Source organism: Symphodus melops (genome assembly GCF_947650265.1).
Source record: "Symphodus melops genome assembly, chromosome: 14".
In the NCBI taxonomy this organism is placed as follows: domain Eukaryota; kingdom Metazoa; phylum Chordata; class Actinopteri; order Labriformes; family Labridae; genus Symphodus; species Symphodus melops.
In genome coordinates this window covers 23,379,520-23,402,009 of record NC_136704.1, presented here as the reverse complement: position 1 = coordinate 23,402,009, position 22,490 = coordinate 23,379,520, and the positions used below count along the sequence as shown (strand labels likewise).

The 22,490-nt window shown below is 46.6% G+C and overlaps 1 protein-coding gene across 4 annotated transcripts in view; it reads right to left on the bottom strand.

Moving 5' to 3' along the window:
- Positions 1 to 2,768: 2,768 nt before the first annotated feature.
- Positions 2,769 to 22,490, bottom strand: part of fam49bb (family with sequence similarity 49 member Bb) — a 32,045-nt gene continuing 12,323 nt past the window's right edge. For all 4 annotated transcript variants that reach the window (XM_079360944.1, XM_079360943.1, XM_079360941.1 and 1 more), the window contains 10 exons: positions 16,819 to 16,901; positions 15,557 to 15,678; positions 14,592 to 14,697; positions 10,251 to 10,390; positions 8,751 to 8,828; positions 5,835 to 5,951; positions 5,511 to 5,590; positions 5,300 to 5,426; positions 5,150 to 5,220; positions 2,769 to 3,552 (listed from right to left, as the gene is read on the bottom strand). In XM_079360944.1, the coding sequence (XP_079217070.1) occupies positions 3,489 to 3,552; positions 5,150 to 5,220; positions 5,300 to 5,426; positions 5,511 to 5,590; positions 5,835 to 5,951; positions 8,751 to 8,828; positions 10,251 to 10,390; positions 14,592 to 14,697; positions 15,557 to 15,678; positions 16,819 to 16,891 (978 nt within the window). In that variant the 5' untranslated portion in view covers positions 16,892 to 16,901 and the 3' untranslated portion in view covers positions 2,769 to 3,488. The remainder of the gene's footprint in view (positions 3,553 to 5,149; positions 5,221 to 5,299; positions 5,427 to 5,510; positions 5,591 to 5,834; positions 5,952 to 8,750; positions 8,829 to 10,250; positions 10,391 to 14,591; positions 14,698 to 15,556; positions 15,679 to 16,818; positions 16,902 to 22,490) is intronic.

Sequence of the window (22,490 nt, the reverse complement as noted above, 5' to 3'; positions counted from 1 at the left end):
AACACTTTCACTCACTCTTGGTTCCTGATAGAGCTCTGAAGCTTTGCCCAAGCCAATCGTCCTATCTGCCAACGGACAGAGATTACAGCACTCCGGGTTTACTTTTGCTGGCATGAAACATGATCCTCAATGAGCCGTTAATGTTTTGACACGACTGATTAACTAAGACTCCCCCCCCCCCCCCCCCCCCTCCGATTAAAGCAACGTGCAGGAGGAAGTGGGATCCTGTTGGGGAGGGGGGGGGGGGCCTCTGCATCTGTGGCAGTGTGTTAATGCGGAGGGGTGGTCTCAGAGGATAGCCGTTGTCTTTCTCAGAAAAGTGAACTTGCTCTCACCCAAGAGACAGATGAGCAATGTGTTAGGGCTCTGCGGTTTATGGACAGAAGTCAGTTCTCAGGCTGACGGGGTTTTCACTGGAATAAAAGAAGAAACTCTTTACTCAGAAATAACTGACAGTTGTGCCACTTCAATGAGCCCCACACTGTAAAAAGTTTGAATGATTAACTGTACAGCACTGTGAGAACAAACAGCATCACTTTATACAGGGAACCAGATGAATACTCTATAAACACAAAAAGACACAAATATTTACTGTTAGAAACCGGTGAGAGAAACGCACCCCTGATTCCCCCAGGTTGAGGAAAAACACAAAAAACTGCCTTTTTTGATCCTTTTATGTTAGTAAGGATAAAATCCAAAGCCCTCTATGGTTTCCCACAATATTAAAAATGTCTCCTGGCAGTGCGGAAAACACAATGAAGCTCCTTTTCGTGTGGCATACACATGAATAAAATGCTCTCAAGGTCATCATTTCCTACTCTTGGTGTCACTCCAGCAGGGAAGGGGTTAACCGGGAAATTCGACCTCTGGACAAAAAGGACGTTTTTCCCTGACGGAAGTTTGAAAACACTTCGATTAAGTCTTCTGAATAAAATGAGTTTGCAGTAATAAGATCGAGTGTATGGCTGATTTTTGATTAAATAAATCACATTTTATCCTTTTTTCAGACATTTGCACCAAAAAATAAAATAAAACTGGTGACTTCTAGTGTTGAAAAATTCAGCCAATGTGGAAGTACGAAACGCTGCAGTTCCTCGAATGAAGTGTCCATTTGTAACCGCGCCAGTAATGAAGTTAACAGCCTGATAAAAACTGTTTTTATTCAAAGCGTTTTTAATACCATCGCTGGGCTTCATAAACCGATGTTTTAAACGCCTCGACCTTCAATTCTTATAAGTTCATCTTTGAATAATGCCAAATTTAAAGAAGTTCCCTCCAAGCACGAACATCAGTGGGATTAAATCTTGTTGGGTTGTATGAGCGTTAATGTTTCTAAACTGTGTTTATTCATCACGTCTCGATACAAAGGTCCGATGTTCTCCAACCAGTTTAAAACAGTCTCACAGCTCCCACGTCTGGGAAGTTTATGTTATAAATCCTTGATGTCAAAGTTTCCATCTCAGCGTGTCACAGCAAGGTCACAGCAAGGTCACAGCAAGGTCACAGCCGCCCTCCGAGAAGTGATCCCAGCGTCGAGCTCATGACATTTAAAATCATCTAAATCTTAGGTGCTGCACTTTCCCTTTCCTGAAGGACTCATGAATCCATCCAGCATTAAACCACTGTATTTCCTGCCGCTCCCCTCCCTCTCTCTCTCTCTCTCTCTCTCCCTCTCTCTCTCTCTCTGTGAGTGCAGTGATGCTGCAGAGGACACGCCCTTCCTCACTCGGCTGCCTCGCTCTCTTTGACCCTGAGAAGTTCTCCAACACACTGCTGATGGTGCTGCAGTGCCCACCCGAGAGAAGCCCCCTTCTCACTCCACAGCACCACAGTGAAGAGGAGAGACGGAGAGGAAGGTTAAAAATGAAGGGGGGGGGGGGGGGGGGGGGGTGAAAGGATGAGAAGGTGGAAAAGAACGAATGAATGGAAAGAATGTAAAAAAAGGCTTACCTTCACACTTTTGTTTCTTTTATTTATGAGGGATTAAATAGAACAGAGGCGACGATAGAGCATCTCTCAATGTAAGCCAGTTTAGTAAACAGGAAACTAGTAATGAGAAGCATTTATTACATCTAATTTTTTGTTTATAGATTTCTCTTTAACTTTCAGAGACTGGAACTTATTCAACTCGTTCATGTTTGACACGTTACTACGTTACTTAATGGATGAAGACGTTCAGTGAGTCGTTAGCTGGAAATATGGAGGCCGTCATGGTGGGAGCGTTTACATGTTCATCTTCCTCCCACAGTCCAAAGACATGCTCGTTAGCTTCACTGGTGACTGTGTGAGTGTGATTGACAGGTGACCACCAGTAAGCCCCGCCTCTCACCCAATGTCAGCTGGGGTCGAGGGAGCTTTAAAGAAACTAAAATAGTTCAGAGTTCCTTTGGTGCAAAATCAATATATATATATATATATAAAAAAAGGAGGAGATACTTCTAACAGTTCCTGGAAATATGAAGGAAAAAAAGAAGCTGCTGTATAAATATTAAAGAACATGTAACAAGTAACTTGATGAATTTGAAGTTTACAGTTACTGCAGCAACCTTCCCGATGCTACGGCCCATTTTTCTGTCATATTTATGGTCTTAGTCTGGACTTGTGCTGGATCCCTAAATGACTCGGTCTTGAGTGTGTCTTGGTCTCGTTTACTGTGGTCTTGACTAAAACTCTAGTCTTGTGGTGAAGCAGAGAAAATGTGCCTTTTGCTGAATTTAAAACACAAATAATCAAAAGTCCAAAGAAGTCAAAGCAAACGAAGACGTTCATAGAAAACAAGAGTTCTCCTTTTAATTTCTCCAACCACGACATACTGTTCCTTTACAGTACACACTCCAGATTTTCCCAAAAGTTAACATGATTTTGAACACATCACAGTTTGAACGATGAAAAGAAAAAAAGGACATATGTGCACAAAATTAAAACCTATAAAAAATATAAAAACAGAACTTTTCAATCTCATTTTGACAGGTACCATTTCAAGAACAAAACATAAACGCACAACAGAGCAGACAAATCAAACGGAACCATTAGTTCTTTTAAATAGAAGGAAAAGACATCCTCTCCATCATGCACAGGATGTGACATTAAATAACCAATCAGACAAAAATAATATATACTTCTCTATATATCTCTCTCTTTTAAATTTTCAAGTCAAAGCACTCCCGTCCCGTCCACAGGGGAAAAACAAGACGAGTTTAAAAACAGCGGAGGATCTACAATGTGTTCAGTAGCTGCCACGGGTGCATGGCCTTCTATCCACAAACATCACATCGCAGCAACATCTTCTTGGCACAGAAAAAGACGTTCATAATGGCAGTAGCATTTTTGCATTATAAAAGAAGGGCGGGAGCAGTAGCTCTATTTCCAAGATAGAAAAAAAAAGAAAAAAAAAAAAGAGGAAAAACATTCTGTGCACCGACATCAGTCAGGAGAGAGGCGTCTCCCCGCAGCAGGGTGTGAGGCAGCAGTTGTAGCAGCAGCTCCGCCTACTGCAGCATGCTCTTGATAGTCTTGTTGGTTGATTCATCGTTCAGATGCTTGGTCGTGTACCTGCAGGACAGAGACAGAATCCAGGCTTTCATTCTTAGACCGATGGATGATCAGGACCTCTGCTCACTCCTTTTATTTTTTTTAAGCCCTATAATGGCAGAACACGTTTTTTTACCATTATTGTTTATTTGTTTTTGTGTGTAGTGAAGGAGTCGCACCCGGACTGGAAAAACCTCAAACTTTTCTCGGCAGTTACTTCCTGGTTCCTGATTTATTTCTCATCTTATTTCCCCTCTTTGGATGTGATTTTGTCTCACACCTTGCTGAGTCTGTACAGCTTTCTGGAACCCCCTAATATAAACATCATATATATTTGATATATTTTTTTTATTATGTCCTGGAGGAGCCTGTAGAGGTCACATGACTTCCTTTTATCTATCGTTGACTTTCATGTGTTCAAAGTCGAGTGGGTGTCGTCGTTGATGATGACTTCAAGGTTAAGGTCAAAATTTAACGCATACGCTGCTGACAGCTCACAGGGCTGCGCTCACAAATATTGACGCGGCACTGCGTGGTCACGTGCTCCTTGCACATGTATCCATGCAGATGTTACAGAATCAATACAGCTGCAAAGCTGAGCAGACAAGTTTGCAGAGACGCCGCAGCCGCAGCAGCTGATTGGCGTGTAGCGCCTGAAGTGAAGAGTCTGACGTTTGAGGATTCTTAAAACGCCTCTGCTGTCGCTCTAAACAACGAAGCTGTCGGAGTCAAGTCTGTGCAGGACGTCCCCTCCTGCTTGGGCAGCGAGCGAGGAGTCTTTAGTATGACGCTGATGTTTTAACAGATCTGTTGCTGCATCTGCCCCCCTCCCCCCCTCCCTCCTGTGTGACGGGGAAAGCCTCCTGCTGGGAGGTGCATGTGTGCACGGTCAGGTCAGGTGTGGAAACAGCTGTAGACTGTTTGTGCAGATAATGGCCCGGCCTGACTCTGGACCCTGCGGCTGCAGCTGCAGACATGTCTGTCCTGAGACCATCAGGATTAACCGAGTCTGTTTCAGAACCAGTTAAAGAACAGCGCTGTACTGGAAGTCACTTTTCCACCACTGTATGCAGCTACGGCATTTTGTCACCATCTGTCACATCACAGCTGTAACCGCCGACATATAATCCAACACTTTTCCATGTGAGTGAGTTCACGTGACGGGGCGTGCCTCAGGCCCCCTGTGCACATACAGATGTGAGGTCACCACGGAAACAGGGCTGTCAGGCTGAGCAGCTGTGAGCATTAGGCGAGGCGGGGGCAATTTGGGAGAGTGTGTGTGTGTGTGTGTGTGTGTGTGTGTGTGTGGGGGGGGGGGGTAAGGTGTCAGATACAATCTGCATTTCTGGAGAGCCTTCCACACCCAAACCTGAAACGGAGCACAGAAGGCTCTCGTGGCTGACCGCATCCCCCCGCTGGACTCGGGGCGAAGCTGTCGTCACGGTGATATAAACCCAGAGTCTGCATGGTGAACAGGCACCAAATATCATTTCGCTCACAGCTTGAGCAGCCGAGTCTTTTTCAATGAGAGCGTGCACGTCGCCAGACTGCACCTATAATCGCATTACACGCCGGGCTGCGGGGGGAAGAACACAATTTGGCGCGGACATGCGCTTACCTGAGAGCGTTGAGAAGGCCTTCGACGCTGTTCTGAGGCTGATCTTTGAGGACTTTGATGCAGCCTTTCATCTGGGGACACAAAGCGCGACTGTTAGCTTTAAATAGCAAACGGCGAGGAGGAGGCGTCGGGGGCAGGAAGTGCACTCACGTCGATTTTGGACGACTTGGCGAAGGCTCCTACAGGATGGACGTAGTCGTACAGGATGATTACTCCCACCATCACCCGGAGGCAGAAGGACACCGTCTCCTCGCTGCTGAATCGGCTGCGGTACTCCCTGGAGAAGGACACGGAGCGGTTGGATTACACGCGTGTAAATGTCAAGAGCAAGAAGTGAAGGAGCTCTCGAAGAGTCACTCACGGCGTCTCCAGCATGACTTTACACACGCTCGCCATCGTGCTCAGGCAGTCCGTGGTGTTCTCTATGGGCAGGTTCTTGTTCTGTGGGGACACACACACACACACACACACACACACACACACACACACACACACACACACACACACACACACACACACACACACACACACACACACACACACACACACACACACACACACACACACACACACACACACACACACACACACACACACACACACACACACACACACACACACAGAGTGAGAAATGACTGCAGCCTTTCAGAACGACGTCCTCCGCTCACCTCGGCTCCTCGCTCACCTCAGAGACAAACTTCGTTGTGCCGTCACTTAACGTTTTCAGCATGGGCGTGGCGTCCGCGTAGAACAGAGATATCCGATTGGCTAGTTCGTTGTTGACTTCATTCTCCCCTTCGGCCTGAAAATCACCAAGAACAACTCCATTGATTAATGAGGTTCAGTCGGGCTCATGCAGAGCACGGCGGCTTAAAGATAACGTTCATTTTCCATCACCTGTTTGAGCCTTTTCTGAAAAACAATTAAGATCCAATCTTTTTTTTTTTATTCACGTTCCAAGTGTTACTCAGATGTTCACACAACAATGCATTCATTTGAATCCTTCTATAAAACAGAGACCCCCCCCCCCCCCCAAAAAAAAAACAGGGACTCCGATCTCTGTATCAGCCTCATCATGTAAGGATCTTTGATTCAGGCGGCGTGGGGAGAAACATCTCAACATCTCCCCTCGTGTTCATGAACACTGTGAAACTGTGAAGGTCAGAAAGTTCTGAGACGTTTACAAAGATTTATCCTCCTTTTTTTTTTTAACCACTTCTCCAGGAGTCTCAAAATCAGCCCTCATGTTTAAAGCTCGCTCAGAGAGGAATCATTCACCTGATCACACTCGCTCCATTTTCATCACGTTTTAATTTAACCCTTTATCGGGTTTGCATCACATATGGCCTCCCGTCTGCACCTCAGCGAGGTCGAGAGGCATGTGATCCTCACTCAGCCAATCAGAAGAGATCCCCCTACTGATCCTGCTCCTGTGGCATTTGAACCAAATATATGGTCACTTTGGCATTTTGAAAAATGTTATGAAATAAATAAAGTTCTGTTATGTCCCTGAATAATCAACGAGTAAAGGGTTAACCTCCTTTTCCTCATGTGTTTGGTAAGTTAGTGAATCTGTACTGTACACCATTTTAAAAAAATTTTTTTAAATGCAATCTGCTGTTTTAAACTTTATTGTGCTCCAGAAGAGGAACAATGACAATAAAAAGGATTCTGATGTTTGGACACCGGCTCACCCTCATCGTAGTTACTCATATTGGCACTTTGATGTCCTCGCTTGTTATTTCATGTATTAAAGATAAATGACCAGCGAGGGACGCTGGTCTTTGTTCGTGTCGTGTCTCGGTGTAACTCTCCTGCTATCATCCACATCAATGTCAGCGTGCAAATCCAAAAACATCTAAAAGTCACAACTCAACATCAAAAAAAAAAAAAAACAACAACAGGAGTGAAGCCTCCTGGTTTCCCAGCTGACTAACCTACCTGAAAACACACCTGGCAGTGAAGCGAGAACAAGGCGTCTCTCGAACACGCCGCTCTAAATGTGTCTGCATATTTAAGAAACATCAAGTCCGTCTCCTCTCATCTCGCTTTTCATTAACGGCAAAACAACGTGAACAATCTCTCCCGAAAAAATTCAAACTGATTCATGTTGAGACAAAAGATGACGCGTGAAGCTCAAAGGAGGGTTTTTTTTGTTTTTACCTCGGGGACGGATGTGCGTTTCATCTCACATGTCTGTCTGTCGTCTGACTGGTTGGGTCGTCTCGCGCGGTGACTAAATTTGTGGCGCTACGAGGGAGGGACGGGCAGCCTGAGCGTCTCTCAGCAGTGACAGGTCCTAACGACGACTTGTCTGGGCCCATTTGCCTAATGGCTCATTCTCGTCTGGAGGATAAAGCCGAGCTGTCAGCCGGTCCAAACGAGGAGCAGTTTCCGTTCTCTCTGCGCGACGCGGGAACAATAAAATCTCACCACTTCCTGCACTAAAGCATCTTTTAGATACCTCGTGAAGCCTCTGAATACAGACGTACATCTTTTGAAGTGCAGCATGTGTGATACGAGGGAGGGAATGGATCCTTCAATTGCAACGTCTTCGAAGCTATATTGTCTAAAAATCAATACAGGAAACCTCCCGTGAACAGCTCAGAGTGAGCTGCGTTTAAGTTTGAGAGGCTTAAACATCCCTGTAGGTTGATTAATCGGATCACGAGCTGCAGCATGAAGATCTGAAGTTCTGGTGACAGGAAGTCTGCCTCTCATGCACTTTGAGAAAAAAAAAAAAAAAACTTCTCCTGCGTCACAAGATTAAGTTACTAAGAAATACAGTTATGGAGAATTAGCGGCATCAACCTGATGTGATGGCGTCTTTAACCATGAAACAACACGACGATACAAAGACAAGAAAAACAACACTTTGTTTTTTTTCAACCACTAAATGATTTTCTGGCCACTTGGGGGCAGCAGAGAGACGCTGTGAACTCATTATCGCCCCTGGAAAAGGCAGCTACGATCCAAAAAGTTTGCCACGGCCACCTCAAGCGGAAACGGAGAAACCTGAGCGTTCAATACGAGTCCAAACTCCTCGAGATCCGTCGATTTTTCACCTTCTAAATCCACTCCGAGGAAACTGCTCCCGTGTTTGTGTATCCTGCTTCCTGTAAAATGGAAGCGGCTCCGTTTGGGTGCCGCTTGCAGCTGAGCGAAAAAACAACTCATCTCGTTTTCCCGCCTTGTTAAAATGGCGAGCGGGTAAAAGTCAGGAAACGTTAACAAGAGGGCGTCTGATTGGATCGCTCGACGCGTTTTCTTCTTTTCCGCTCTTTAGCCGACGCTGTGAACACGTTACGGAAAAGCTTTGAAATAAAGTCAGAAACTGGAGTGACAGCGTTGGATCTTGCTTCGTCCGCCATCTTGGATAAATTGAAACAATATTAATGCAGAATCTGAGAGAGAGAGAGAGAGACGTCTGCTCCTCTAACACCTTTTAGAAAGTTTTCGGAGTGCATGGGTTACATTTTTAGAAACACCGTCGTACCACTCCTGCTGTTACTGCTTTGAAACTGTTTCATTTTATTTATTTTTTTATTTTTTTAAATTCAAGCTGAGGCACCCGCGGAGGAGAAGGACAAGACGTGCTCACCGGTACGTTGTTGATCCGCATTCGACTCAACGTTCTTCTGTAGTAGCTGAAGTCGTTCTGGATGGCGGGATTTGTCATCTGCAAAAGACAAAAAAAAACAACAACAAAATGACATGTTAATGTGAGGAAAGGGGGGGAGGGGAGGGGGTGTTCTCTGCATGTCTGGAGGTGGCACTGCCTGCAGCGGGACATTCAGCTCTGGATATCAAACACGACAGAACGCTTTAGCCAACAAGGCAGAAACGTAGCTTTGGGGGGAAATGACATAAAGAACCCAGATACAATTACAAGTTTATTTGCTGAAGTGGATTTGAATCCTCTGACACTTATCCCCCCTTCACATCCCCCTCATCCTGTCAGGAGACGTTTACTTATTTGGCTGTTGTAGTCGGATGTGTATTAGTACAGATTGTGACAACGGGGTCGAGCGTGAAAAAGCTGACAAAAAGGTATAAAGGGTCTCATTAGGTAGAGGGAGGCGAGGACAAACGTTCACTTCCTGTCTGCTATCGTCTGAACTTCAGATGAATCTGCAGGAGGCGGCTAACCTTCGCGGTGAAGCTGTCACTGACCGCTCAGAGCGAAGTCGACACTCTTTTTAAACGTCACCACCAGCGAGAGCTCATCATGTGGCTAATTATCCTCATCCCTGTATAAGCCTGTCACAGTCAAAGCTGCACTGGCAGCATGCTAATCCTGCTACAATGGGCTGGTACTCTGTCTGCGTCCACCGTGTGCACCGAGAGAGACAGGGAGGGGCCGCACACACACACACACACACACACACACACACACACACACACACACACACACTCACACTCTAACTAGGTCAGAAGCCCGTGCATGGGTGTGAAAGATTGATGAATAGGCCTGGCATGCCACCTTGCGCCCCCCCCCCCCCCCTCTCTCCTCCTACCTTCGTGTTTCTCGCTTGCCAGCGTGGATAGTGGGCACTAATTGGGACGTTGCGGCAACTGGCCTGGGGGTGTCGGGGTGTAAAGTTTTTGTATCTCAGAGAGTGAGGATGTTAAAGGGGGAACCAGTTCACCCCCTGTCCAACCGCATAAGTACTAACACGATTACTTGACAATGACAATGGGCATTCGACCGACACCCATGCTTCCCCTCCTGGTGTTTTCTGGGATGCACTGAAGCAATTAAAGGTGGATAAAGTCTGAACATTTTCTCCCTCCATCGTTTATTCTGCGTTTTGCAGTGATTTACAGAGTTCTCCCTGCCAACACCCTTATTAGCCATTCCACTGGCATCCACGGTATAATAAACAGCAGGGCAGTATCAGGACTCTAATTAAATGCTCATCATGCGCTCGCTGGCTGCAGTCGCACAGACCTCGGAAATCAATTTGAGGGCATCAGCACTTTGTTGTTCTGCGAAGAGGTCCGGTCTTTATCACAGGAGGAGAGTGCAGCGTCTTACACAACATCCAAAGAGTCCAGTTTGAGGGTTTAAGAGGCTGCAGGGAGGAGTAAACAAACGTACTTTAAGCTCATCGAAGCGCAGGGTGAAGTGCAGGATCTCTGCAAACTGCCGGGCCAGCGCCTGCTCGCGCTCCAGGTGCTGGGTGGGGTCGTTGTAAGTCTCGCTGGTCAGAGCTCCCAGGAGGCTGTGCAGCGCTGCCTCTGTGAGGAGAGGAGAGGAGAGACACGCCGGTGTTAAGAGATGCAGCATGAACACATCCTCCTGACTACGACCTCGGGACACATGCCGACGTGTCTTCAAGGTCAGCAGCGAGAGATGCTGAATCAGGTTTCACCTTCAAGAGCCGAGTTAACGAGCTTCAATATCGAAGACGCAAAGGTCGTAAGATCAAGTGCCGCCTGCTGACTGGAGAAGAGGCGGATATTCAGCTCAGTGAATCAACTACTCAAACCAAAGACGTTCAGATTTATCTCTGATAGAATTTTATTAAAACCTCGGGCAACACGCGGCCGAGGTCTCAACGTAACAGGACACCAGCAAACTCTCCAAAGTGGCCTTTTATAACTACTCAATAATTCATCGTGCGAATCGTTCTAACTCGTTGTTGGTTCTGTTTGTTGTTATTTACACTCTTGTGCTTTGTTGTCGTTTCACATTCTGCACGTATCGAAGCACTTTTTAACCCCTGCATGACTTTTCATTTCACTCTGGGACTTTTTTTCAAATCAAAGTCAAGTCAAATATTTTTGACTTCTTGTTTTCTACTCCAGAAATGACGTAAAGACGCGTTCGCCCTCTTTGCTCTGGTCAATAACAAACATTTCCGATTGATCTGAACATAAAAGGACGTGGATTGATTTGTTGGGGGGAACAGAAAGCAGCTCTGTCTCACCAAAGAATCGACTGACTGGTTCTGAATGAAAAGGGTCTTTGGTTGGAGGCCACGTGAACAGCGATCAGGTGCTGAAGTTATCCGTCTGTGATGTCGTCAGTGTGTTGGAGGTGAATCAGAAACATCCTGAAGACTGAAACGCTTGTTAATGCAGCGCTGATGTGAGTGAAATCAATAATGTTTATATTACCCTAAAACACCACATGGCCCCCTGCAGAGGGGGGGGGGGGGGGTTAATGTGTCCAGTATATGACACCACTCAAAGCTCAGGCCCCGGATTCAAATATTTTACACAAAATATTCAACGAGGGAAAAAATGGAGAAGAAGCGAAACGAAAAAGTTCACGTTAAAAAACAATCTGGATCCTCGCTGCAGACATGTGAGCGGCCTGCTTAGGACAGATATTAGGGCAGCAATGGTGTCCAAACTCCTCGGGGCATAATGCCAGTTTTTTTTTTTTTAAGGGAGGAGGGGGTGGATAGAGGGTCTGGGGGGTTGGTTGATAGACCCCCCCCCCCCTCCCCTCCTTTAAATGCAGATAGGACTAATTATCTCATCGCCATAAAATGGGGAAGGGAGGGGAGTGAAGGAACAGGATTCCATTCAAGCAGGATTACACTCATTGTTTTGACAGTCAGCAAACACAAAGCCTGTGCCGTGGCTTGACATGGCATACCCACAGACCCGGAATTATGCATGCATGACGAGCACCGGCAGAAAAATGAGGGAAAGATTAAGTGAAATGTTCACAGCAAGAAAAAAATAAAAATAAATAAGAGAGAAGATTTGACAAACATGTCTTGTTCAAACACACAGGTTTGAAAAGGAGAGGAAAAAAAAAAACAGAGAGGAAGCTTTAAAGCCCAGAGGGAGATTGTATTTATAGATACAGACGGTGTTTAGAATTCAGTCTAGACGCGGGAGCGAGGCTTCAGTAATGACATAACGCAGACGACGAGCTGCACGTCTGATTCAGCCCGGCTGTGTGCGACCAAACGAGCGCTTTCCATGAACGTCTTCAAAGTGTACTTTACAATTCTTTGTGACCGCACATGACGATGAGCATGTCAACATAAGCCAGAAGAAGCGGCGCACTTGAGATAATCATAAAGGGGACCGTCAGGCGAGGACTCGGTGCTGGCGGTGAGCTGAGCACGTTTGCCATTCGGTAATGACTCCCATCTGCTCGGGCAGCGTTTGCAGCGAAGCAGCTGATTAAAAATGGCCTTAGTGGTGCACTTCTTTGTCCCCTCCCCTCCGCGTCCCAGTCAAAACAGAGGTTAAGATGGAGCTGCTCGCAGGCCTTCAGATATGAGCCACTCTGCTACGTCGGGAAGTCGAGCAAGCAGGGAGGAGGAGGGGAGGAGGGGGGGGATGTCTGATCGCATCAGGTCATCAGAGCAGGCGAGCAGAATGCGGGCAGAGAGAGAGAGAGAGAGAGAGAGAGAGAGAGAGACAGAAAGAGAGAGAGAGACAGAGAGAGAGAGAGAGAGAGAGAGAGAGAGAGAGAGGGTCAGAGAATGGCGGGACTTCAGAGCCCACACTATCTACCAGACCAGACTGTTTAACATTAATAAGACTTAACGCTGTATCAGCAGAATTAATCCAAGGCAGACAGCAAGAACGGCTTTTTTTTTTTTTTGAGTGTTAAGAAAAACGAGTTTGATCATGAGACAACTGTAGTTAACATCATTGAGTTTTATATTTCTTGGATCTCTTTGCCGTCACTGGATAGGACAGATGAGGAGAGACTTGACAAGGTATTAGAAGGTAAAGCGGACATATTGTCCCCCCCCCCGTGCTCTAAATGAAACATCTGTGTTTATACAACATGAACAAGCAGCAGAGGAGGTTTGTGACCCTGTAGAGACCAGCTCTCTCTGAACGCTCCGTTTTAGTGTGCATGTCTCTTTAAATGAAATCAGCCCCGCCCCCTGAGTTTTCCGGGGAGACAACACTCCTTCGCTAACGAGAAATACAAATCAAGTTTTTTTTTTTTTTTTAACCAGACTCCCACTGTGACATCACAAGGCGAGCACATTAGAAACTGAGCTTTTTTTCTGTGTTGTCAGACTTGTGTATGACTGGATGGATTTATGTCACATTTTTTTGGGGTCTCAGGTTACCCGATAAAAGTTTTTCACAAACACGTCCCTTTTAAAAAAAAATCTGCTATCATGACAACCTCAATATGTCACATGACGGACATCACCTTCGAGTCCAGGTAGAGCTGAGTTGTAGCAGCAGAAGATACTCAGATATAAAAGCTAAATGAATTCTAGATGCTCCTTCATGCTAAATAAATCATTGGACCATTGACTTTGAATTAAATTAAATTATCTATGCAAGTAGACAGCAGTGACCAGTTGCAGCTTCTCCAAAAGTGACAATCTTGTATCCATCTCCTGTTTCAGCATGCTGTAAAATTCATACTGTGTTTATTTCTGCGAGACGTAACACGTTTAGCACCATGAGGATATCACGATGTAGCTTAAAAACATTTATTTTTCCGGTCAGTCATGTTCAATTTGTGTCAAACTTCGCTGTCAATGCACAGAATCAGTAGTTGGGGCAGAATAAATCCATTCCTTCAATTCAAATGCAAAGCTGGTTGCATAATCTTCTCTCCATAATATCATGCTCAGTCGTCGTGCTCTGCAGATCGCTTCACCAGCGTGCAAGAAAAAAAAAAAAAAAAGAGACTTTCAGCTTCATGCATATCAGGCAGGACGGCGGGCTGCGAGGCCATCACGGCCCCTGAAGCATAAAGTCAAGGCAGAGAAGTAGAGCAGCAGCCGAGGATGGGAGGTGGCCTACTTTGTTACATAACAGCCATCGCCAGACAGCCTCCGCCCACTGCTTCCATTGACTACTGCACCGCGCCGCTGGGATTACAGGGTTGAAGCACCAAGGCGTAGCAGGCTCCACCCACCTCAGCCTAAAGGTTGTAAGCAGATCAGGGTGCTGCCCCCCCCCCCCCCCCAGCCCTACCCATGCTAATTAAACAACCTACATCCCCATCCTACACAGAGGTCAGCGCGCAGTGCAACGCAAGCAGCACGTGCAGAAATGCACCGCTAAGGGGGTCTAAGGCATGTTTATATAAGGCTGGGGTGTATGTTGTGTGTGTTTGTGTGTGTGTGTGTGTGTGTGTGTGTGTGTGTGTGTGTGTGTGTGTGTGTGTGTGTGTGTGTGTGTGTGTGTGTGTGTGTGTGTGTGTGTGTGGCATGCAGCTCAGCGGTCAATAATTCAGATGCACATGCAAACAATTAAGGTCACGTACGGAGGTTATGTGTAAGTGCTGTTCTTCTACATTTAAGGGCGTCTGCGAGTCAGTGCTTTAAAAAAAAAAAATAATAATCTGCAGATATTCTTGCACATCTGGAGGTTTTGCGGCGCCCGAGTCGCACAAAACAACGGGTTGCATTTGAGGAGAAAAAAACCTCACAGGACACCTGAGGCTCGGTGCGATGATTTTGTTCCTGGCCTACATTTGAAAGGCGCGTACCTAATCTCTGAGAGAACTCGTAGAACTTCTTCAGCTTCCCCACCAAGGGGACCACCGCCGCCCACGCCTGCTCCTGCAACGCCTCGTCGTTCGGATTCTGGATCGCCTGCAAACAGACAGAAACCTCTCAGTTTACAGGGTTCAGTACATGAAGGTTCAATCACATTGAAATTCAGTATTAAGAGAGCATAACTGTGTGTTTATGAGTCTTTCTGCATAATGAGAATTAAAATCTCAAGAGTGACAGATTTGAGGCTGCTATTAACACAATACATGTCATTCTGACTTGCATACATTTCACTTGCATTATGGGTAATGTAGGCCCAGGTTTAAACAGGGAATAGAAAAGTATTGATTTCTGTTAAAAAACCTGCACACAGATTTCCAGACTGTGCTCTCAGATTTCTTGTTCATTAAATGACAGTTGCTCAATTTTGCTCAGCCGGGTTGCGATTGAATGAAAAGGTCACTGGGGGTCAATGTGCAGGTCACACCTACACATTCACACAGTGCTGGTAGAGGCTGCTGGGTAAAGACTCATCCGTTCATACACGTTTAGACGCCGCTGACGACGCAGCGGGAGCAGCTTGTGGTTACGCGTCTTGCTCAAGGACAAATCGGACAGCTGCAGGAGCTGCTGGGGATCGAACCCCTGACCCTTAGATTGAGAGATAACCGACTACCACTGAGCCACAGCTGTCCGCTCTTTACAGGCCAGGACTGAGGACGAGAGAAGAGAATTTACAGTGATGTGTAATTTTGATTTGCATGGACACAAAGACCCAAATTAAAGGGTGATATCTGAAAAACAGAAGCAGGCACTGAGTAATGATAATGATTATCATTTCAAAACATCAGATCCAGTTATAAATGAACTTCTCTCGAGCTCATGATAAAAGGTTAAACGCTCCCTTTGAACTAACACAGAACCCCTCTGAGCCGGTCCTGCACAGGATCAGGTGTACCTCTCTGATCTCCTGCCCAGCTCCCTTGTACGCCTGCAGCTCATCCAGGATCCCCTTTGCGTCCTTTAGCACCACATCCACCTGCTCCCACACCTCCCGCTCTGCATCTGTGGGCTGGGCATCTGCAGAGAACAACAACAACGACGATGATGATGATGATGATGATGATGATGATGAGAGGGTCAGGAGGGCAGAGCAGACTGGTAATCTAATCCTCATCGAAAACCGGCTTTAAAATCCGATCACAGAACTCGAGGAATCCTGTGAAATCCCCTCATATGGTTTGAAGTTTAATAAGCATCTTTCTAATTATGTAAATGAAAGCTCAGTGAAATAATCTCGGCTTTTCCAGTGTTTCCAGTTACGATTGGACACCGCCCCGCTTCCCTGGCTGAGAGGAGGAAGATGGAGCAGGATAACAGGGTTACGACCCTCGATGTGAAAACATGCCTCCGTTTGGGATTTTATTTTTTTAATTATTTCGGTTCACAGAAGCAACAGTGTGAACCCCCCCCCTCCCCACACACACACACACACACAACCTGAAGTGAGAACACCTTGCCAAGTGTGATGACTGTAAACTCCCCTGCAGGAGAAACACCTAAAAAAGACCTCGTACTGTACCGCCGCCCCGCACTGCAGCATTTTTTACACGAAATCATTTTGAAATTAGAAGTTTTACAGCATTTTTTTAAAAATTGCAAAATGCAGAGAAAAGTTCAAGTTAAGAAGTCTCACATGAAGGGTTTTGTTCCAAACATAATTGTGATCGTCTTTCATATAAAAAAAGAAAATCACCTAGAAACAGTGAGAGCTGAACGAGGCTTTGTTTTCTCTGAAGGTATGACTGAGTCTCTGGGTTTGCCAAGTGTGAGAACACTACAGTGCAGGATCAAGCTGAGTTGAGGGGCCTTAGGCTACACAGCAGCTGAACTTCTGTGCTTTTTATCTAAAGGGGGGGGGGGGGGGGGGGGGGGGGGTTCTGCTGCAACTCTGCCCTGATTGATATTCTGCTCACATTCCAGCGTGCAGGAGGCAGGTTGATGGAGGGAGCTGAAGCTCTTTTGGTAAGGTTTGGTTCTTTTGCCGCCGGGGAGAGCGTAGTGTGAAAGATAAGTTGAATGAGTGAGGAGACTTAAGAGTTCCAGAGTTGATAATGTTATGGTAAGATATTCATGTGATCGATATCAGGAGAGGGGAACATGAAGTTTAAAAAAAAAAATACAATAAAAAAAAAAAAAAAAAAAAAGAAGAGAACTCACTTTCAAAATCGAGGAAAAAATTGGGCTCCTGTTCCAGATCTGTGCAAGTCAAAACTTTCAGTAGGTTCCCCATGTTAGGATACCTGTGGAGAGAAAAAAAAAAAAGAAAAATCAGAAAATAAAATCAATACATGGGAAGAAAATGCAGCAGCAGCAACACATTGACTCAGTGACATCTCGGCACCCTGCTCTGCTTCACTGGCCCGGTGCCCCAGATGTTGCCCACTGCAGAGACCCCCAGCGCTCCCCTTGGACCTCCATGTGTGCGCTTCCTCCACCCGGTCTCTCGACAGGCCAGATGTCAAAACCAAAACAGCTCCAAAAATAAAATTCGGTTTGGGTGGGGTCTTTTTTTTTTTTTTTTTTTGTTCCTGCTTTGTTAAGTTTCTTTTCACAGAAATCAAAAACAGTTACTGGCAGTAGTTTGCAAAGTTATCGACATCACAAGCTTCAAGTCCTCAGAGAAATCCAAAATATCTTGATTTCATGCTCTGATCTCGACGTGATCGCTGATAAAATCGCACGTTTAATTACACAACAAGCATCTTCATCAAAGAGTGAATGTGAGAGGCTGTTAGTTCAGTGTCTGCAGGATGCGTAATGCAGCGTCTCAGTTATACGAGCTGACACACAACATCAATATTTAAAGTGCCTTCAGCACACCCAGCGCATGTGCCACACTAACACAATGCAACGTCTACTGCAACAGCTCCAAGTGCACAGAACATCATCACAGACTGATGCACTCGATGCGTCACCAAGGACAGAAAGATGAGAAATCAAGACAAGATAAATACAAGTCATGAAGCTGAATGTGAGATCTGCTGTTTTAATTTATAGTAAACATGTTAGGACTGTGTCAGAGCTCCGCCTCTGAGTGATCCAGGAGTAAAGCCTCCTAATATAAAGACACGCCTTTTTAATAGTAAATAAGTAAGTCTTTATTTATAGAGCATTTTTAAAACAATTAGTTACAGGGTGCTTCATAAATGCAAAAAGTAGAAACAGGAAAACATACACAAAGAAAGAAAAATAAATAGATAAAAACGTGAAGGCGGGCGTCTCTTTGTCAGGGGAAAGGTAATAAAGCTATTTCGATAAAGTGCTGTTATGTCATGAAAAGCTTCAGTAATAAATCCGGTCTGTTTTCAAAACCAGTCCGAAGCTTTTAACAGCCGTTACTGTCAGAGCTCGTGACTTGTCGATGCACCGTTTAAGCTAGCTTCCCCCTCGCCGCTCTGTAGCTCCGCCCTCCCTTCCAAATATGGTCATCTCTGGCTTTACGTATGAAAGGACATAAATGCCAAGCGTTCAACGTTTAGTGTAAAAACTAGCCAATCGCGTGCGCATGTACTGCACCGCACCGAGCAGCTCTCGTTCTCCAAGACGGGGGGCTGAAAAGGTCGACAGACGCGACGCGCGTGAGATCTGCGGAAGTTTGAGTAGAGAAAGTGTTTCATCCCCGGGTGAGACGGTGAAGACACACCGGATGAACTCTGGAGCGCCGGTTGGTTCGGGAACAACGACACGGCTGCACTCGGGCAGACAGATGTCATGAGAGATGAGTGACAGGTTAAAGGCCGCGGTGACCTGAGTGATGACAGGTGGAGTCATGCATTTATAGGTAACAGTGGGAGACGGGGGAGGAGAGCAACGTGCACACTCAGCAGTGAGGAGCAGAGGGTCTGATGGAGTCGTTTTTAAAATGCAAGAGATGCAACAAGGCGGGGCGCAGTCAGTGGGTGGAGGTGGAGTAGGGGTCATGAATTCTTACACCTCGAAAAAGGCTGCAGCGGGTCACGGTCCTTACTCTCAGAGAGAAGACAGAAGTGATGAATAGGCATATTTTGCACGACTGTTACCAGGTACTCCGTCTCACGCAGACTATTAATAGTCTACCTGAGAAGTCAGAGAAGCATGCAGCGCCTTTGACATAAATGCTTCCCTCTCACAACTCGCTGAAGAGACTCTGGAAGAACAAAGATTTGACTTTTGAAGTCATTTATACACAACAACAAAGACAGAAACGTCTCTGTTCTGAGCTCCCTTAATGTGAACATGTAGCGGTTTTCCTCGCCTTCCTTTTCCATCAACTAATACCTGCAGCTTTATGACAAGACTTGAAGAGATCTCACCTTTGATATTTTGCATTTTAAAAAGAAGTGAATAAGTCAATCCTGCAAAATGATTATTTACACTCCTTCACTTGAATGTGGTCTAGAAATACATGTGGGTATGTTTCTTTATCTCCTTTTACGACTGATGGAATTCACTCCATTAGCTTGCAAAGGGTTTTTTTCACCTCTTTTAAAACCTGTCCTTCACTCAATCTGGTGACCACCTGCAAAAACCCACCTGCCCTGTCCAGCCTCGTCTCCTTCCCTGCCTCTAATGTGACCTGAATGTCTGACTGTGCCAGCGCCGGGCACCTCGCCGACTGTCAGAGAGCGCCACCTGATCCAGCCTCAGAAGGGATGAGAAGTGTCACCGGCCTCGCCCTGCTGGATGATGTGGGCACTGCCCATCAAGCTGCAGGCCTCCTCTGGTCCTCTGCTGCCACCTCTCAGCCGCTCGCAGACTGAGCCCGGCTGGCAGAGCTGCAACGAGGGGCGCTGCCAGCCTAATGGGCCCCGGTGCAGCTCCCGTGGGGGGGCTCGAAACGAGGTCATCTAAAGGACGGGGATTTGCGTGGCGACATTTCAAAGTCCAGCTGAGGATCTTCAAGTGTACAAGAAAAGATCTGAATGTATAATTCACAACTTTTTATAATCATACGAGTAAACCTAAAAAATAATTTATAGATAAACATTCACTAATAAAGCGCTCATAACGAAGTGTGTTTGTGAGTAACTGGCTGCTGAATGAGAGCGTGCAGCGCTGGCTGAGAGTACACAGATACTGTATCAGAGAGAGACCGAGGAGCTGAAGTCTCCCCCCCCTCCCTCAGTGGCTGCAGAAGCACCCAGAAGTTCAGGCATGTCCCGGGCAGCACCGACAGCAGCCTTGTTGTTGTTTTGAACCCCCCCCCCCCCCATGGAGCCATCGCGTGCTCCCAGCGAGGGAGGGAGGACTGCTCCTAAGGCCAGAGGCAGAATCTGACAAGCAGGAGCCCGCGCAGCGTTCTCATTGGCTGAGCCGATCTACCCAACAGCTCACTGTATCCATGGAGGCAAAAAAAAATTTGGTACCATTGAAAACATTGCAGCAGCCAATCAGAGGCGAGCTCTGGGTGAGGAGCGAGTACAGTAGTAGTAGGACTTGAAAGCACATGAATATATTAATACAGATGAGGTAATGCGCCAAAAACAGCGGATTAGCCGAGGAGTGAAGTCAACTGGAGACGAAGGAGAAATATTTAATTCCACCACAGAGCATTTCATGATTTAATGTGATTACATTTTCTGTGTAGCTCAGCAAATTCCCATTATTTTAAAAAAATTAGAAAGAGACAATAAATGACAAAATAATGTTAATTAAATGAATATTAAATTCTAATCACAGCTCCATATGAGTTTTTTTTTTTTAATGCCACTTACGCTGTAAATAGAAATACAATGACAACATTTCTAGATTTACTTAAAATAAATAAAATCCCCTCTTTAATATTTGCAGATTGCATAGATGGCGCTTTGAAGTTGAAGCTTATTTTGGTAACGACACCAAAACAGTGCCACGCCCATGCAGCAGCCTGACCTCTGCATGGCACTGCCTTTCACCGTCTTCGCTGCTTTCTTCGTCTGCTTTTATTAAAAAGCGCTCAGAGAAACAGGGCACCGCAGAAAAGCGAGGACGGCGTCCCACAAAACACAGCTCAGGGGCTGATGGCGGGCCGACGGCGGGCTAATGTACGGGGAGGGATAGTGCTGACATTCCACTACTCGGGCTGCAGCGTGAGGAGCCACGTGCCCTGCTGCTTTACTATGATAGAAAAAAACAACGCCCTCCCCTCCCCAACGGGGGCTCAGCATCACGTGGGCTCCGCCGTGGAGAGGCTGAGAGCTTGCCTGGGGTGAGGAGGAGGAGGAGGAGGAGGAGGAGGGGGGGGGGGGGGGGGGGGAGCAGCGTGTGTGTCTGTGTCTGAGACTATGTGGGTCTAAAGTAGAAAAATGCATCTTCAATTACATCTATATGAGTAGGAAATTAAAAAACAGGCATTTCAGAAAGGGTGCGTGTTGATATTGCTGCGTGTGTGGAAGGGGAGGGGACAGTGGAGCGTCACGCCGCAGTAAAGGCGGGCAGAGCTCGGCAGCTTTAAACTTGACCTAGATTTCCCGGGTGACACGCCACATCGCATTAGCCCACTCGGTCAGACCTGGACCCGCCGGAGCTCGCTGACACTGGCCCGACTCGACAGGCAGAAAATGGGGGAGCACTTCCCAAATGGGACTGGCATGTGCCCCCCACCCCCTCCCCCCCCCCCACCCCCACTGGACTTCTCCTCACCCCCAGAACACGTCTGCCAACCCTGACAAGCTGACTATATGAGGCACATGGCAACGAGGAGAAAACAACAGGGGGGGGGTGGGGGGGGGGGGGTGTTGTTATTGGTTTGTTTATGGGGGTGAACTCGATTACCTCGTGGCCACGCCTCTGTGTTGTTGCGCCCATGTTAACATCAGATAATGCCCCCCTCACCCAGATTCTGACAAATCAAAACAAAGCTCACAGGAAGAATGAATGATCACAATGAGGGCGACACTGGAGGTGAAATCCAGTGTCAGCTGTCGCATCTTAGACCTGGAACCACACGCGCAGCTAAATAACCCCCACCTCCCCCGTCAACCGCCCCCCCCCCCCGCCCCCTCCCCCCATCAAATGACCACAGCTGTGATGAACCCCCGTCACCATGAATGGGAATGAAGACATGAAACCGGCAGTGTGTCCGGAGGAGCAGATGAGAGGAGGATGAAAGCCTTTCTCTTTTGGACAGCACCTGATGGAAGTTGGAAACCATGGCAACAGGCACGTACACAAGAGTCAGCTAAAACACTGGATCAGTTGAAAGGGGTCTCTGTGAAGAGGCTCTCAGCGCTGATGCTCCGCAGTCACGCCAATACGACACTTTTACAGCATCAAAATCACCGACAGGCTGTTACTATCAGAACTATCCATCAAACCGACCCCTCAGGGACCTGTGTGTGTGATCAGCTCACGGGAGGACGCTGCTCAATATCAAGACAAAGCGTGGAGATGCTTTCAATCTATCTGAAGAAGTGTCCACAGAGTTCTGAAAGCAGTTCATGGTGTTTCTGCAGACTGGTTGATTCTCTCCTCCATCCTCTGAACATCTGCCAAAGCACCCCACCCTGCCCTTGAGAGTCCTCTGACTTCCTCCTCAGATGTGGTAGGAAGTCACAAAGGGGGGGCATATTGACTCACTGTCATCCGCCTAAGCAAGCAGCACTTCCCTCAGGGGGGGCGGCTACCTCCTCAACTCGTGGAAAGTGAAGATCCTCCATTCTTCCACAAAAAAAAAAAAAAAAAACAGCCTCAAACCATCGTTACTTGTCTGACCTTCTGACTGTGACTCACTGGCATCACCCTCAAATCACAATCTGTCCACACTCGTGAACATTTAGGAGCGTCACGCTTCGGTGACGTGCATGTTGACTTCAAATTAAAAGCCTGATGTTCGTGCACAAATACGCCGAGCATCACTTTTAAACAAATGT